We start from the raw sequence: 18,634 nt of genomic DNA on the forward strand, positions 1-18,634 counted from the left end.
TGGGGGAGGGGCGTGGGGTGTGGGCAGTCCACCCACCCTGGGTGTAAGCAATTAGGAATAAGTGGGGCTTTGTCTTTAGAAAATTTAAAATCACCAATAAAATCAACCTAAGATGGGTTTACTTTTTATTACCACCATGCATTGGCAATTCTAAACATTGTCATAAGGTAGTGGTGCTGGGACCCCAAGGCATCCAACGGTGCCTCCCATCCTTGAACCGCCACTGCTCTGATAGAGTTTATTGCCCGGGATTACCAGCTCTATGTGCTAAGAGGGGCTGTGGAGCCCTCCCAGGGCTGGCCCTGACCACCAAGCTGAGCCTTCCTGCAGCACTTTCCGACTTTTTGTTCCCACTCATTTTGGCATTTCCTGCCTTGTCACTTTGTGTGTGTGTCTCATTTTCCCAGCTAAGATTATAAAGTTTTATTTATCCCCATGGTGACTAAAACAAATGTTCACTCAGCAGATAGTTGTTGAGAAATGTGTAAATTCATCAACAAGTTTACATTCCTTTGTCTAGACAATTTAAGTGAGGTGACATGTAATCATTAAAAGGGCCAACATGCAAGAGTAAAAGGTGATGTTTATGAATTTTATGAGGCTCTTAGAGGGTTAAAGGTTTCAAGAATAGCTGGTGGTGGCTATGACAGAGAGGACTCGATGGGCAGTTCCACTTGCTACCCTCCTACCCACAGAGTCAAGCCCAATTCTGTGGCATGGAATGAAGTTCTCCTCCCCTTGCAAGAGGGTCCCCAGCCCCTCTCCAGCCATCTCCTGTTACTCACTCTCTAGTTCACCCAGCCCCATCCTCTTAGATCTTCCCTTCAAGGAGGTATACTTTCTCTGGCTTCTGTCCCCATGCCATTCCCTCTGGCCAGAATGCCCTCCCCATATCCCATACCCGCCACGTTCATGTTTAATTAAAAACAGCCACCCTCTATGGACCACTGACTGCAGCTGACACCCTGCTTAGGGACGTTATGCATACTATCTTATTTATTTCTCACAACAGCCCTTTGAGCAGATGTCATCCTCATTTTACTGGTTATAAAACAGAGACCCAGAATGGTTGAGTCACAAGTTGAGAAAGAGGTGGTATTGGGACTGGGTGCGGTGGCTCACACCCGTAATCCCAGCACTTTGGGAGGCCAAGGTGGGTGGATCACTTGAGGCCAGGAGTTTGAGACCAGCCTGACCGACATGGTGAAACCCTGTCTCTACTAAAAATAAAAAATTAGCTGGGTGTGGTGGTGCACACCTGTAGTCCCAGCTACTTGGGAGGCTGAGGCACCAGAATTGCCTGAACCCAGAAGGCAGAGGTTGCAGGGAGCCGAGATCGTGCCCCTGCACTCCAGTCTGAGCAACAGAGTGAGACTCTCTCTCAAAAAAAAAAAAGAGATGGAACTGGGAGTTGACCACAGGCCTGTCTCTCTGAAGTGCGGGCTTTCTTAATACCTCCCAAAGAAAGGAAGCCATCTAGACTCCCAGCCCCTCTTACAGTAGAGAAGTAACCCCACTGTGTTCCCTAGTACCCCTAGAGGCAAAGTCTGTGCCGTATTGCCTTGGTAACCCAGGCCCAGCACAGGGAGGTATTTCATAAGCATTTATGCATGGACTGTGGTATTCTCTCATTTACTTTGCTAATGGATGATAGATAAGGCAGGCTCTGAAAAGATCCCTGCTCATGAATATGCTAATTAATCAGATGTTACAAGAGATATCGCTAGTAAACCTAAACAAAGACACAAAACTGAACAGTGCTTCTACCCTAAGCAGACCAGAAAGCTCTATAAAGCCTGAAAGTCAGATTTCTTAAGAGCCAGCAAGTAATTTTCTGCCCTACTGTCTCTCTCTCTCTCTCTCTCTCTCTCTCTCTACCTCCCTCTCTCTCTCTCTCTCTAATATTTTTTAGTGGCTTTGCCTTTATTTTTATAGAACATATCAGCATAGCAGGTTTTCAGGGTCTGGGTGCAGTGGCTCACACCTGTAATCCCAGCACTTTGGGAACCCTAGGCCAGATGATCACTTGAGACCAGCCTAGGCAACATAGCAAGACCCCATCTCTATCAAAAAAAATGATTAAAAATTAGCCAGGCACAGTGGTGTACACCTGTAGTCCCAGCATCTGGGAGACTGGGAGGATGGCCTGAGCCCAGGAGTTCAAGGTGGCAGGGAGCCATGGTCACGTGACTACACTCTAGCCTGGGCAACAGAGCGGGAGAGACGCTGTCTTCCAAATATTTAATACATAAAAATTTTACATTTTAATTAATCATTTAAATTTTTAAAAATAAAATTAATAAAATTGAGATAAAATTCACATAACATAAAATTAACCATTTTAAAATATACAATTCAATGGGTATTTACTACATTTACAGTGTACAATGTACACTATAAACCCCTACCTACTTCCAAAACACTGTCATCTCCCCGAAAGGAAACCAGTAAGCAGTCAGATCCCATTCTCCCTTCCCCCTACCCCCAGGAACCACCAGTTTGCCCTTTGTCTCTATGGATTTACCTGTTTTTGATATTTCATATCAATAGAATCATATAATATGTGGTCTTAGTGTCTGGGGAGCTTAACTTTACGTGGGTGAAAGTTGCTGCTGCTGTTTTTTGAGAGAGGGTCTAGCTCTCTTACTCGGGCTGGAGTGCAGTGCCACATACTTGGCTTGCTGCAACCTCTGTCTCCCAGGCTCAAGCTATCCTCCTAACTCAGCCTCCAGAGTAGCTGGGCCACAGGCACCCACCACCACGCTTGGCTTATTTTTGTATTTTTGGTAGAGACAAGGTTTTATCACATTGCCCAGGCTGGTCTCCATCTCCTGGGATCAAGTGATCCACCTACCTTGGCCTCCCAAAGTGCTAGAATTACAGGCGTGAGCCACCATGGCCAGTCTTTAACTAGTCTTCATGAGTACCCAGGCTCCCCTTCCGTTGCAGATACTCACAAAAACACCCTTGTTAGAAGAGTTATTAGGACCCAGGGCCATGGTTTATTTTTGACTATGATGCCAGTGTAGAGGACTCCATAGTTTTACCCTTCATAATTTTCTGTTGGTTTCCTTTTTTGTGATTTCTTTCATTCTGCCTTTTTCTTTCTCTTGCTTGTGCCTAAAACTGTCATCATAAATAACTCTCTATATATACTGAGATTTTTTTTCTGAGTATGAGCTTTCACTTCCCCAAATACCCTCTCCCACACTGACCTGGTCATAGTACTTGGAGGAAGCCACTTAAAGGGCTCTGACAGTCCTATATACATTATTTGCTTTCAAAAGTAAGTGGCCTTTTGACACAACAGGAATAATCTGTAATTTGCCCTTGAAAACAAATTTATACAACTTTAGGAAAAGACATTATGTAATCTATTTATATTTCAAGTCTATGATGAATTAAAAATCAGGTATTATAGTATTGTAGAATAGCGTTTACCAGTACAGTGTTTTCCTGTTTGGTAACCTACAGTAAGAACTGTAGAAATAACACTTTACATTGTGATATGGTAGGGGTATGTGTCTCCAATAAATATGTGTGGACAATCATAGTGTATATGTAAACATGAAACAAAAGTTGTACCAAACAGTGCCCACCTTTACTGCATTGTATGCATTTTGATATTTTCTACCCTGTAGTCTATTTTTAATGCTTATTGCAATCGTGTGAATTGATTTCATAACCATTGCTAAATCTATACCATAATTTAAAACCTAATGCAGCAGCTGCAGTGAATATTCCTATGGTAGCCAAATCAAAGGCCTTATTAGCTTTTCAGGAAGAGTTCTGTTTTCCTGGAACTGTTGTTTATTATTGTTCTTATCATGTCTAGAACCTAATTTATTTGAGTTCCGATATACAAACTGCAGAAGGACTTGGGCAGGGGTGGGCATGGGGACAGTTTTTGTAGTACAATGCACAGTACTTTGTACAGTACAAAGCTGTCGCCATCCCCAACCCTGGGGAGGAATTGGTGATCATTAACGTCCTTGACTGTGAATTCGTTTTCATTTTAGCTAGATGTCTTGTTGGAGAGTAGAGAGCCGTATTCCCAAGACGGAGAGCTCAGGACCTGTAACTTAGTGGAGAACAGACCTGGAGGAACAGGGAACGTCGGGGAGTCAGAGTAGTTCCCAGGCAAGGCCTGCTGGCATCCTCACCCCATGTCAGGCTCTGGCCTCCAGGCTGCTCCAGGCAAGAGCCCACACACTTTGCTTATGTAGTCTTCATGCCCGCTATGGCGTTGGGTACACCTGCGTTTACTTCCCTGCAACTTCCCTTCTCCCAGCTTCCTCTTAGGCTTGCTTTCTTATACTTCCAGAGGAGTACCTGCTCCAGGACATGGAATGGGAGGAGAGGAGGCCTCTGATATTGGCAGCTTCTTGTGACCCCCAGTCAGTCAAGAATTCTCCCTTTAGGCTGGGCACGGTGGCTCACACCTGTAATCCCAGCACTTTGGGAGGCCGAGGCGCAGATCGCTTGAGGTCAAGAGTTGGAGACCAGCTTGACCAACATGGCAAAACCCCGTCTCTACTAAAAATACAAAAATCAGCCGGGCGTGGCGGTGCACAACTGTCATGCCAGCTACTCGGGAGGCTGAGGCAGGAGAATGTCTTGAACCCACAAGGCAGAGGTTGCAGCAAGCCCAGATTGTGCCACTGCATTCCAGCCTAGGAGACAGAGTGAGACTCTGTCTGTATCAAAAAAAAAGTGGGGGGAGGGGAATTTTATCTTTAATTCTGCTTTTTCTGTAGCAGAGATTTTTGTTCACTTACTGCTGTTGCATCTGCTCCATCTAGAACAGTGTTTTAAAGATGTATTTGTCTGTTTTGTCCTTGAATGTCTCCCTGCTATCTCTCTCCTGTGTGTAAGGACTGAGTTGTTGGCGTGTGTGGTTGGTGTGCAGCCAAAGTCAGTAGGACCCCAGAATTCCCAAGCAACAGCTTTTGGCATCATCACGTTAAGCTAGTCATTCACATGTCCACATACTGCCTACTGTAGCTAAAAGGATGGGCAGATTCATTTGTTTGGTGAAATGCTAAGAGAAAAAGATGTTCCTCTTTTAGGAGTAGGTCATGAATGACAGGTTTTTAAAGAGAGAATAGTGTGATGGGGTGAATAGTGTGATATGACCTTTGGAGCTGGGCAGATCTAGATTCAAATCCCGGCTCCTCTACTTCATAGCTGTGTGACTTTGGATTAGTTACTTAGCCTCTCTGTGCCTCCATGTTGTCATTTATAAAATGGTAGTCATAATGCTCATCTCATAGAAATGTTAGAATTACAGGAACTAAGGCAATTGAAGTATCTGGCACATAGTAGGTGCTCAAAAAAATGGTAAGGTTTTTTCATACACCAATCCTTCCATATTACAGAAAAGCTTTTGAAGAGTTGATACCAAATAAATTATCTAAATATAAGACAATCTTCACACAAACATGCAAGAACATTTTTCCCTTCAGAACTAGGACAAAGGAAAAAAGCAAAAACCCTTGCCCTTAACTTCTAGTGGCAAATAAACATGCATAAAGTATTTGTTTGTTTTTTTTAACTTTTATTATGGGAGTTTTATTCATACCCAAAATGAACAGTATAGTTACTCCCTCTACCCATCATCCAACTTCAGTATTATTTATATATGACCAATCTTGTTTTATCTAAACCCTCAACTGCCCTCCTCCCCTAACTGTATAATTTTAAAGCAAATCCCAGATACCATATTATGTCATTCATAAATACATCAGTAAACATCCTTAGACGTTAGAACTCTTTTTTTCACATAACCACAATACAATACAATTATAATATCTAAAAAATGAACAATGCCTTTTGTTTTTTGTTTGTTTGCTTCGAGACACATTCTTACTCTGTTGCTAAGGCTGGAGACCAGTGGCACAATCACGGCTCACCCACAGCCTCAACCTCCTGGGCTCAAGCAATCCTCCTGCTTCAGCCTCCAAAGTAGCTGGGACTACAGGCACACACCACCACAACCAGCTAATTTTTGTATTTATTTTAGTAGAGATAAGGTTTTGCTGTGTTGCCCAGGCTGGTCTGGAACTCCTGGGCTCAATCAGTCCTCCTGCCTCGGCTTCCCAAAGGGCTGGCATTACCGGCGTGAGCTACCGTGCACAGCCTAACAATTCCTTAATATCATCTGATAGTCAGTCAGTGTTCATGACTGACTGTCTTTTTCCTTACTGTCTCATAAATACCTTTTTTTTTTTTTTTTTTTTGAGACGGAGTCTCCCTCTGTCACCCAGGCTGGAGTGCAGTGGCCAGATCTCAGCTCACTGCAAGCTCCGCCTCCCGGGTTCAAGCCATTCTCCTGCCTCAGCCTCCCGAGTAGCTGGGACTACAGGCGCCGCCACCTCGCCCGGCTAGTTTTTTTTTGTATTTTAGTAGAGACGGGGTTTCACCGTGTTAGCCAGGATGGTCTCGATCTCCTGACCTCGTGATCCGCCCGTCTCGGCCTCCCAAAGTGCTGGGATTACAGGCTTGAGCCACCGCGCCCGGCCATAAATACCTTTTAACAGTTGGTTTGTTTGAATCAGTTCAAACAAGGTCCACCATTACATTTTAATCTGTAACTGCCCACCCCATCCCTTTTTTTATTGCTATTTATTTGTCAAAGAAACTAAGCCATCTGTCTTACTTTCCTACATACTGGATCTGGCTAACTGCATCTTCAACTTGTGGATCTAACATGTATGAAATGTTTCAATTCATTTCCATCATTATTGTTTTGATGGTCAAATTGGTGATCAAAATGTCACATCTTTGGTCAATGGGAGCCCTTTCAGATTGACTCCAGAGTCTTTTTGACCTAACCCTGATATTCTTTGAAGATGTTCAGTGTTCATCTTCTGTATTTCCTACGCCAGATCTGGAACTAGCCATTTCTTTAAGGAGCCCCAGTTCTTTTCATTGGAAAATGGTGTTTGTTTGAATCTGAGGGAGTAAAACATTCCAGTAATGCTGCTGTTTTCCACTTGACAGAGTTAGTGTGTTTCTGTTATTTTCCTGTCCTCCTCTTCATTTCTTTTTAGCCTGTAGTGTTGTTTCAACTGCTGTGCTCTGTGTGGGAATGTGAGCAAAGTCCTGGGACTTCTGCTTTGTTAACTCTCAAAAGGCGTGAGCCCCAAGGGCAGAACTGTGAGTCAAAACCAAGACTTGGTGTGTCATGAAATGCTGGTGTGGTATAAATCCCAGGATCAAATGGGACATTCAGAGATCCTCTAGTCACCCCTCTGCTTCCAGGACAGATCTCATCACAGTTAGAAAACGTGTTGCCTAACTCACTACTTTTAAAATATCTCCAAAGTTAAAGAGTCTGTATTTAAACTATTTAATAATTTGCTGTATTCAATAACAAAACTACTCTAGAGCAATTTAGAGAAGGCTAAATTAAGTGAAACTTAGCAGATAGCATGAAAACTGAATTCAGGACTTCTGCTGCCTTTTTTGTGAAACCACAGCTTAACAACAACAACAACAAAAACAGAGATGAATGATAAGAGATTTGGGCACCCTGACAAGCACTTTCTCCTTGACCTGAGTTGTGCTAGGACTGAAGGAAAAGCGAGATACTTAAACTCAAATTTCAGCCTAAGGGTCTTGAACTAGTTGGAATTATCTAGTCACCTTGCATTGGCTTTGTCCTTTCTTTGATGCTGGTGTATACTACATTTTTTTCCTTTCCTTTTTTTTTTTTTTTTTCTGACATTCTTTAATTTCACAAAAACCAGAATATCAAACCTATAGTATTAAGAAAAGGTAACACCTTAGGCAGTGATATTTAACGAAGGGATTATACATTCTACATTCTTCCTGAGCTCTAGCCTATAAAAATTTCATGTTTCCACAAGTATAATGTTTCTGTCAGAAGTACTGTACTGCCTGAGGCCTACCCAGAGAAGATGTTTTTTAAAACAAGTACTTATTGCCTAAGTAGTAAATACAGAGTAAAGTCTAGTGACAGTTTTCTTTTCAGACTAAGTGATAGTATCTGAAGAGCTTAGTTGTGACTGTCTATTAGTTTTCAGATTGTATCACTCTCAGGTGTCATCTTGATTCATGTATGTAAGTATGCATGTTCGTGTCCACTTTTTCCCCTCTGTGCCTCACAGAAGCCCATAATCTGGCCAGGCTTCCAAAACTGCAGAGGAGAATTGCATTGTTTTAAGGTTCCTTGGCTAGGTACAGTGGCTTAGGCCTGTAATCCCAGCACTTTGGGAGGCCGAGGTGGGTGCATCACTTGAAGTGAGGAGTTTGAGACTAGCTTGGCCAGCATGGTGAAACCCCATCTCTACTAAAAATACAAAAATTAGCTGGGCATGGCGGTGCATGCTTGTAATCCCAGCTACTTGGGAGGCTGAGGCAGGAGGATCACTTGAACCAGGGAGGCAGAGGTTGCAGTGAGCCAAAATCGCATCACTGCTCTCCAGCGTGAGTGACAGCAAGACTCCATCTCAAAAATAAATAAATAAAAGGTTCCTCTAGGTCAGCATTTTTGCACATGCATGCTTTTGTGATATTAAAGTGCCAGAACCACGAACAAGAAAAATAAAAAATAAAAAATAAAAAAAAATTTTTTAAGTGCCAGAAGCCATTCATTCTTTTCTTTCAGCTCCCACACACTCATTGTGATCTTGAGAATAGCTTCATGTCCACAGGGGCTGTTGATACCAAGGTCAGGCTTCTGTGTGACTGGGGCAAGGTGAACACAGAGTAAGTTACATGCATTGCAGAGGTAAGAGAGTGATACTTCCATAAAAGATTATGAATTCAAAATTTGATTTATAGTTCTGAACCCTAGAGCTATATAATTTACAACTTGTTCATTCCCTCATTGTACTAAAAAACTATAAACATTGCTAAGTAGGAGGGAAGATGAACCTAGATTTCCTTTTAACTTAATTAAGTGAGCAAACAGTTGGATATAAAAGCACACTACATGGAAGTGGGAGAGGAAGGATAATAGTAATTTCTTAAACTGCTTAATTGTTATAGTTTCCAAAGTGAATGTATGTCCTATTTCACATGGGATGCTCCAGTTGCCAGATTTGTAGGCCAGACAGGCATTAGAATCCCATTTGAATGATTCTGAGCTTAATTCAGAGAAGTTAAGTGATCCCTGAACAGAGTCAATATTAGAATACAAATATGTGCCTACCATATGCAGGGCACAGGGTACTGGAGGTTCAGAGATTAACAGGAACAGTTCTTACCCTTAAGGATCAATCTAGACACAAGTGTGTATTCACATTCATCACTGGAGACATTTATTCCTTCCCTGTGACAGATCTCCTGCCAGGCCACCCCTTCATTGTCTGGAGACCCTCTCCCAACTTTGCTTAGGGAGCTTGACCTCAACCCTACACTGCCAGGCTCTGCTCTGCTGTCTCTGAGTTGGTACCACTCTAGCTTTGCTCTTCATTTTAGAAACAGATGCCAACTTATTGTATTTTATTTTCTATTTCTAGAATTTCCACTTGGTAGTTCTTTGCTGATATTTCCTATTTTCAGTTCATTTCAGTGAAATATTTTTCTTTTCTTTTCTTTTCTTTTTTTCTTACAGATGGTTGTAATATATTCTTCAAAATCCTTATCTGCTAATTCCAACATCTGGTCAACTTGAGGTTGGTTTCTGCTCACTGTCTTTTTACTTAAGACTAGGTCACTTTTTTTGTTTGTTTGTTTGTTTTTTTTTTGGAGACAGAGTCTCACTCTGTTGCCCGGGCTGGAGTATAGTGGTGTGATGATAGCTCACTGTAGCCTCGATCTCCCAGGCTCAACCTGTCCTCCCACCTGGGCTTCCCAAAGTGCTGGGATTACAGGTGTGAGCCACCACGCCTGGCAGCCCTCTTTTTCTTTTATTTGACAAAAAGTTATATATAGTGTATAACATGTTTTGAAATATGCATAACTTGTGGAATGGCTAAATCAAACTTATAACATGTATTACCTCAAATACTTATCATTTTTTTGTGGAGAGATCACTTAAAGTCTACTCTCTTAGCAATTGTCAAGTATACAACACATTGTTATTAACTATAGTCACGATATTATACAAGAGATTTTTTTTAACTTATTCCTTTTAACAGAAATTTTGTACCCTTTGACCAATGTCTCCCCAGTCTACCCTACCCACCCATCCAACCCCAGCCTCTAGTAACCACCATTCTCTTCTCGGCTTCTATGAGTTCAACTGTTTTCGATTCCACGTATAAGTGAGATCATGCTATATTTGTCTTTCTGTGCCTGGCTTATTTCACTTAACATAACACCCTCTCAGCTCATCCATGTTGTTGCAAATGACAGAATTTCCTCTTTTTTAAGGTTGAATAGTATTCCACTGTGTATATACGCCATTGTTTTCATTCATTCATTCATCAGTGGATACCTAGTTTGATTCCATAACTGGGCTGTTGTAAATAATTCTGCAATGAACACGAGATTGCAGCTAGCTCTTTGACATCCTGGCCTTTTTTTTTTTTTTTTTTTTTTTTTTTTTTGAGATGCGGTCTCGCTCTGTTGGCCAGGCTGGAGTGCAGTGGCGCAATCTCAGCTCACTGCAACCTTCACCTCCTGGGTTCAAGCAATTCTCCTGCCTCAGCCTCCTGAGGAGCTGGGATTACAGGCATGTACCACCACGCCTGGCTAATTTTTGTATTTTTAGTAGAGACAGGGTTTCACCATGTTGGCCAGGCTGGTCTCAAACTCCTGACCTCAGGAGATCCACCCGCCTCGGCCTCCCAAAGTGCTGGGATTACAGGCATGAGCCACTGTGCCCGGCCAACATCCTGATTTTATTTCCTTTGGATGTATGCCCAGTAGTGGAATTGCTGTATCATATAGTAGTTCTATTTTTAGTTTTAGAGGAACCTTCATACTGTTTCTTATAATGGCTATGCCAATTTAAATTCCCACCATCAATATACAATGGTTCCCTTTCCCCATATCCTCACCAACATTTGTTATCTGTCATCTTTTTGATAATAGCCATTCTAACAGGTATGAAGTGATAACTCATTCTGGTTTTAATGTTCATTTCCTTGATTAGTGATGTTGAGCATTTTTTCATATACTTGCTGGCCCTTTGTATGTCTTCTTTTGAAAAATGTCTATTCAGGTCCTTTGCCTATTTTTAAATCAGGTGATTCGTTATCTTGCTATTGAGTTATAGGAGTTCCTTATGTATTTTGGGTATTGACTCTTTATCAGATATATGGTTTGCAAATATTTTCTTTCATTTCATACATTTTCTCTTCATTGTTGATTGTTTCCTTTGTTGTGCAGAAGCTTTTTAGTTTGATATAGTCCCAGTTGTCTACTTCTCCTTTTATTGCCTGTGCTTTTATGGTCATTACAAAAGATTATTACCCAGAACAATATCAAGAAGCTTTTCCTCTATGTTTTCTTCTAGTAGTTTTACAGTTTCAGGTCTTATGTGTAAGCCGTTAATCCATTTAAGTTGGTTGTTGTATATAGTGTGAGAGAAGGGGGACAAGAGGTCCAGAGTGTATCACTTGTGTGTAGGGTGGTTGGATCTGGTGATACGATTTGGCTCTGTGTCCCCACCCAAATCTCATCTTGTAGCTTCCATAATTCCCATATGTTATAGGAGGGACACAGTAGGAGATGACTGAATCATGGGGACAGGTCTTTCTTATGTTGTTTTCATGATAATAAATGGGTCTCTCAAGATCAGATGGTTTTAAAAATGGGAGCTTCCCTGCACAAGCTCTCTCTTTGCCCACTGCCATCCAAGTAAGATGTGACTTGCTCCTCCTTACCTTCTGCTATGATTATGAGGCCTCCCCAGCCATGTGGAATTGTAAGTCCAATAAACCATTTTCCTGTATAAATTACAGGAAAAGACTCTGGATTTTGTTATATTCCTTCAAAGAGTGTTGGTGTTTTTGCTTTAGCAGCCAATTAATTTGGTTTTACTCAAACAGCAGACTCTCTCTCTTGAGCAGAAGCTTAAATATCACTTCAGTTCTTTTATCTTTAGCAGAGGTGCTTCTCATCTTTCCTACACGTGCATAGTTCAAGGGTCAGCCAAACCCTAGGACAGAATTTATACTGAAATTTAGGCCCCCCCCCCCCCACCTACTTTTTCCTTTCCAGGATTCTCTCCTAACTTTCCAGTGATTGTGTTTGCCCTGAACTCTGTCCTCTGGTTCTGTAGGCCAAAAAGACTATGGATTTTCTATCTGGGTTTTAGTCACCTTTTATGTTATATAGGCACTGCTGTTATATAGGAAAAACCAAACTATTTTCCCCAAACTGTTTTCTCTTACCCAGCACTTCACTCAATCCTTCTGACACCATATGTCTGGAGCTTGTTTCTCCACATACCAAGCAACCAATTCTCTTGCAGACTCTCCAGTGGACACCAGCTGGGTATCCTCGAATATAACTCAATTCTGACGCTATCTGCCTCTTAATATGACTCAATTCTGACACTATCTATCTACCTGGAGATAGAGTCAGATTCCACAGATTAAGGGCTCAGTTTCACAAGGCTGCCTTCCACTTCAGATGGCAGTCACAAGTCTGGGCCTCCAGACTTCTGACCACACTATACATTGGGAGATCCTAAGGTCCCCTGCTCAGATTTGATTAATTTGCTAGCATGATTCACAGAACTCAGGGAACCACTTTACTTACCTTTATCCATTCATTATAAAGAAAATTACAGAGGATAGAGATGAACAGCCACATGGTAGAGATGCATAGGGAATTGTGGGAAGGAGCACAGAGCTTCCATGCCCTCTCTTGCGCACCACCTTCCAGGAACCTACATGTGTTCACCTATTTTTGGTTGATACTCCAAAAACCTTGGTTGGCCTGGAATGAGTGGCCAAGAACGTCTGCTGCTCTGCTGACCTGCTCAGGAAAGAAGTGGAAGAATGACTGAGATGATGGATACCTTGTGACTATGTTAGGAGATAACCCCAGGGATTGTGGTTTGGACCCAGATATAGTGAGAGATTTCTACGTTCTCCTGTGTAAGCAAACTAAAGACTATAGAGGAAAACTACTGTCATGGACAATGGCCATAGAATTGGGAGTCCTGAGTCCCATTGTTAATTTGCCTCTAACGCCAAAACCTGTAAGAAATCCCCTCTGGTGGCACGTGCCTATAATCCCAGCTACTCAGGAGGCTGAGGCAGGAGAATTCCTTGAACCCATGAGGCGGAGGTTGCAGTGAGCCGAGATCGCGTCACTGCACGCCGTCCTGGGCAATAGAGCGAGACTGTGTCTCAGGAAAAAAAAAAAAAAGAAATCCCCTCAGCTTTCTTTTTTTTTTTTTTTTTTAATTTATTTTTATTTTTTGAGACGGAGCCTCGCTCTGTCGCCCAGGCTAAAGTGCAATGTTACAATCTTGGCTCACTGCAACCTCTGCTGCCCAGGTTCAAGCGATTCTTCTGCCTCACCCTCCCGAGTAGCTAGGATTACCGGTGCGTGCCACCGTGCCCGGCTAATTTTTGTATTTTTAGTAGAGTCGGGGTTTCACCATCTTGGCCAGGCTAGTCTTGAACTCCTGACCTCGTGATCCATCCACCTCGGCCTCCCAGAGTGCTGGGATTACAGACGTGAACCACTGTGCCCAGCCTAAATCCCCTCAACTTTCTACGTGGATTTTTCCATTGAAAAGGGACAGGTTTCATGGGATGGCTGCAGACTAAATGGAGAAAATGTGCACATGAAGGTATGCAGAGGAAAGAGAAGTCATAGAAGCTGGGAGTGACTTGTTTATATAGACAGTGGCTAGTGTGGAAATCACTGATTGATCCTTTCATGTCAAGTACTCAGCCTTTCCTGATGTATTCAGGGTAGATCTCTGAAAACTTATCATTCACCTTTGTCCCTTTGAGGGACAGAGTTTAGTAAGTATTGCTTATATCAAGACAAATGTTGCACAGTATTTTGAGTTGGCTTATTCTGTAATAAAGTCTATTTGTGCATTATCTGCTCTTTACCACCCATTGTCCTAGTAAGAAAACATAAAACAAACAAAAGTAAAATATGCACTCTGCTTGTCGCTTTTGCCTTGTTGATGCATTCACTTTTTACATTTAAAATTTTTTTAATTTTATTTTTCAGAGTCAAAAGCAACAAATGCCACCTTAGATCCCCGGTCATTTCTTCTCAGGAATCCCAATGATAAATATGAACCATTTTGGGAGGATGAGGAGAAAAATGAAAGTGGGTTAACTGAATACAGATTAGTCTCCATCAATAAAAGCTGTCCTCTTCAAAAACCACTTCCTGCGTTCATCTCAGAAGATGCCTCCGGATATCTGACCAGCTCCTGGCTGACACTCTTTGTCCCATCTGTGTACACCGGGGTGTTTGTAGTCAGCCTCCCACTAAACATCATGGCCATCATTGTGTTCATCCTGAAAATGAAGGTCAAGAAGCCGGCGGTGGTGTACATGCTGCACCTGGCCACGGCAGACGTGCTCTTTGTGTCTGTGCTCCCCTTTAAGATCAGCTATTACTTTTCCGGCAGTGATTGGCAGTTTGGGTCTGAATTGTGTCGCTTTGTCACTGCAGCATTTTACTGTAACATGTACGCCTCTATCTTGCTCATGACAGTCATAAGCATTGACCGGTTTCTGGCTGTGGTGTATCCCATGCAGTCCCTCTCCTGGCGTACTCTGGGAAGGGCTTCCTTCACTTGTCTGGCCATTTGGGCTTTGGCCATTGCAGGGGTAGTGCCTCTGCTCCTCAAGGAACAAACCATCCAGGTGCCCGGGCTCAACATCACCACCTGTCATGATGTGCTCAATGAAACCTTGCTCGAAGGCTACTATGCCTACTACTTCTCAGCCTTCTCTGCTGTCTTCTTTTTTGTGCCGCTGATCATTTCCACGGTCTGTTATGTGTCTATCATTCGATGTCTTAGCTCCTCCACAGTTGCCAACCGCAGCAAGAAGTCCCGGGCTTTGTTCCTGTCAGCTGCTGTTTTCTGCATCTTCATCATTTGCTTCGGACCCACAAACATCCTCCTGATTGCGCATTACTCATTCCTTTCTCACACTTCCACCACAGAGGCTGCCTACTTTGCCTACCTCCTCTGTGTCTGTGTCAGCAGCATAAGCTGCTGCATCGACCCCCTAATTTACTATTATGCTTCCTCTGAGTGCCAGAGGTATGTCTACAGTATCTTATGCTGCAAAGAAAGTTCTGATCCCAGCAGTTATAACAGTAGTGGGCAGTTGATGGCAAGTAAAATGGATACCTGCTCTAGTAACCTGAATAACAGCATATACAAAAAGCTGTTAACTTAGGAAAAGGGACTGCTGGGAGGTTAAAAAAGAAAAGTTTATGAAAGTGAATAACTTGAGGATTCTATTAGTCCCCACCCAAACTGTATTGACTTCACCTCCTAAAACAACAGATGTACAACTTGCATGCCAGCTTTTTATGGGAGCCATCATGCATGTATTTTTGTCAGTTACCAGAAAGATAACAGGACGAGATGACTGTGTTATTCCAAGGGAATATTGCCAATGCTACAGTAATAACTGAATGTCACTTTTGGATATAGCTAGGTGACATATGCATATTTATATGTGTGTATATGTAGATGTATGCACACACATATATTATTTGCAGTGCAGTATAGAATAGGCACTTTAAAACACTCTTTTCCCCCCTACTCCAGCAATTATGGAAATAATCTCTGATTCCCTGATTTAATATGCAAAGTCTAGGTTGGTAGAGTTTAGCCCTGAACATTTGATGATGTTCATCAACAGTGAGAGACTCCATAGTTTGGGCTTGTACCACTTTTGCAAATAAGTGTATTTTGAAGTTGTTTGACAGCAAGGTTTAAGTTATTAAGGGATAAGACTTAAACTACTATCTGTGTGTAGAAGTTGTAGTGTTTTCAGTTTTAAACATATACAAGTTTGAATTCCTAAAATTATGGAAACAGATGAAAAGCCCCTATTTTGATATGGGTAGTATTTTTTACATTTTACACACTGTATACATAAGCCAAAACTGAGCATAAGTCCCCTGGTGAATGTAGGCTGGCTTTCAGGGTAGCCTATTCCTGAGAGCTGCATGCGTCCGCCCCCGATGGAGGACTCCAAGCAGCAGACACATGCCAGGGCCATGTTAGACACAGATTGGCCAGAGACCTTCCTGCTGAACCTCACAGAAAGCAATGAGACTGGGGCCACCACATTTGCTTCATCCTCCTAGGATTGGCTGCGAGCTGATCATGTTTATGAGAAACTGGCAAAGCAGAATGTGATATCCTAGGAGGTAATGACCACAAAAGACTTCTCTACCCATCTTAAAAACAACGAAAGAAGGCATGAACTTCTGGATGCCCATCTGCTGGGTGTAAACACATCCAGTAGTTGTTCTGAAAGGTTAGGTCGGATATGGAAGCACCCATTATGCACTGTGGGCACTCCAATAGGTGCTGGGCACACAGAGTGGAATAAGACCCAGACCTGCCCTCAAGAGCAAAGTAGATGACGCATAGAGTGTGATGTATGCATAATCAATATGTTTCACACAAACGAGGCCTATCAGCTAAAGAGCTTTGAACATTTGGGTTAATAGCTCTTGTGGTTATAACTTAAGGTGAAAACATAATGCAGTACAGGACATATGTTTTTTAAAATAAGTCTGATTTAATTGGGCACTATTTATTTGCAAATGTTTGCTTAATAGATTGCTCAAATCAGGTTTTCTTTTAAGAATGGATCATGTCAGTCTACTTAGAAATAACAGAAGAAAATAGAATTGACATTGAAATCTAGGAAAATTATTCTATAATTTCCATTTACTTAAGACTTAATGAGACTTTAAAAGCATTTTTTAACCTCCTAAGTATCAAGTATAGAAAATCTTCATGGAATTTACAAAGTAATTTGGAAATTAGGTTGAAACATATCTCTTTTTTCTTATGGAAAATGGTAGCATTTTAAACAAAATAGAAAGTTGCAAGGCAAATGTTTATCTATTTAAAAGAGCAAAATGGCCGGGCGCGGTGGCTCACGCCTGTAATCCCAGCACTTTGGGAGGCCGAGGCGGGCGGATCACGAGGTCAGGAGATGGAGACCATCCTGGCTAACACGGTGAAACCCCATCTCTACTAAAAATACAAAAAAATTAGCCGGGTGTGGTGGCGGGCGCCTGTAGTCCCAGCTACTCGGGAGGCTGAGGCAGGAGAATGGTGTGAACCCAGGAGGCGGAGCTTGCAGTGAGCCGAGATTGCGCCACTGCACTCCCGCCTGGACGACAGAGCCAGACTCCGTCTAAAAAAAAAAAAAAAAAGAGCAAACTCTTTCCAAATACCATAGAATAACTTACATAAAAGTAATATAACTGTATTGTAAGTAGAAGCTAGCACTGGTTTTATTAATTTAGTGTCTATATTCATTTTATCTAAATCAGTGGAGATTTACTGTCATTGTTTATTAGTCTGTATATACTAAAATATGCTATCATTACTGTACTTACAAAATAGTATGTCACTGTTTTTATGTTCACTCTTAAAAACGTAACGTATATTAATAAATGTGAACATCTGCTTGGTCTCTTTGGAACAAATTAGTATTGTATCTTTGTCGTCCTGGCACACTTTAAGGGCTTAACTGAAGAACATTTAATGAAGAGGTGATTTGCAAAGGTATGGACAGGGTTAAGGGAACCAACAGGGAGTGGTGAAGCACCCCCACAGACTAGCAATCAGGGGAAGCTGTTACTGCCCCCAAAGCCCAGGCAGAGGAGGGAACATACTGAGGCCTCTCCCTCACTCTCCGATCTCTTGCGAGGCCTCCCCTTGATCCTAATCTTAACCCAATACCCAGAAGTGAAGTAGTCCATAAAGATCAACTTCCTTGGCCATGGAGAATGGATCTGGAAGAACAAATGCAGGCAAAAAATAAAACAAACAGCACCATTTCTGCCAAAGACATTGAGTGATTAGCGCTCTCTCTCTTAATCCCTTCTTAGGAAAATTTAAGTTTATTGGGAATATATTCAAATTTCTGAGTTATAGACATCCTCTGTAGTGTCTGCAGTTCTTCCCTAGTGAGAGAGAAATTAAATGTCAGAGCAGAAAGGAAATCCATAAAAGGGCTGTGCTGTCTTCTCTGGCTAAATGACAGTCCTTTGCCATCTAGCACTCCCTCAAGCAGAAGCGAGGAGGGGAAATTGAAAGCAAAATGACTAGTACTTCTCAGGGTTGAAAACCAAACAATTTTTGATAAATTATTTCTAGAGTATGGCCAATGAAAAAATTATTTCAACTAAACAAGGATTTTGTTAACATACAGAATTTTATGAGTTAACACATAAGCTTTTAAGTTTCTAAGGCCTGAACACTTCACATGTATTTCAAGGAACAGATTGAGTTCAAAAAACCTTAAATTTTGCTAACACAACAATGTTTTTTGTCCAGGCATGTTGGCTCACGCCTATAATGCCAGCACTTTGGGAGACTGAGGCCGGAGGATTATTTCAGACCAGGAGGTTGAGACCAGCCTGAGCAACATAGTGAGACCCCATCTCAATTAAAAAATAAATAAATAATTAACCTGGCACGATGGCATGCCTGTGGTCCCAGCTACTCAGGAGGCTGAGGTGG

General features: G+C 42.0%; 1 protein-coding gene across 2 annotated transcripts in view; it reads left to right on the forward strand.

Moving 5' to 3' along the window:
- The window catches only part of F2R (coagulation factor II thrombin receptor), a 21,854-nt gene extending 4,273 nt beyond the window's left edge, over positions 1 to 17,581 (forward strand). The window contains exons 2-3 of one of the 2 annotated variants that reach the window (XM_017848716.1): positions 9,584 to 9,644; positions 14,122 to 17,581. In XM_017848716.1, coding sequence (XP_017704205.1) covers positions 14,397 to 15,311 — 915 coding nt within the window. In that variant the 5' untranslated portion in view covers positions 9,584 to 9,644; positions 14,122 to 14,396 and the 3' untranslated portion in view covers positions 15,312 to 17,581. The remainder of the gene's footprint in view (positions 1 to 9,583; positions 9,645 to 14,121) is intronic. The other variant, XM_017848715.1, reaches the window with a different exon arrangement.
- The last annotated feature ends 1,053 nt before the right edge of the window (positions 17,582 to 18,634 follow it).

This window comes from Rhinopithecus bieti, unplaced genomic scaffold (assembly GCF_001698545.2).
Source record: "Rhinopithecus bieti isolate Rb0 unplaced genomic scaffold, ASM169854v2 scaffold_30918, whole genome shotgun sequence".
Taxonomy (NCBI): Eukaryota; Metazoa; Chordata; class Mammalia; order Primates; family Cercopithecidae; genus Rhinopithecus; species Rhinopithecus bieti.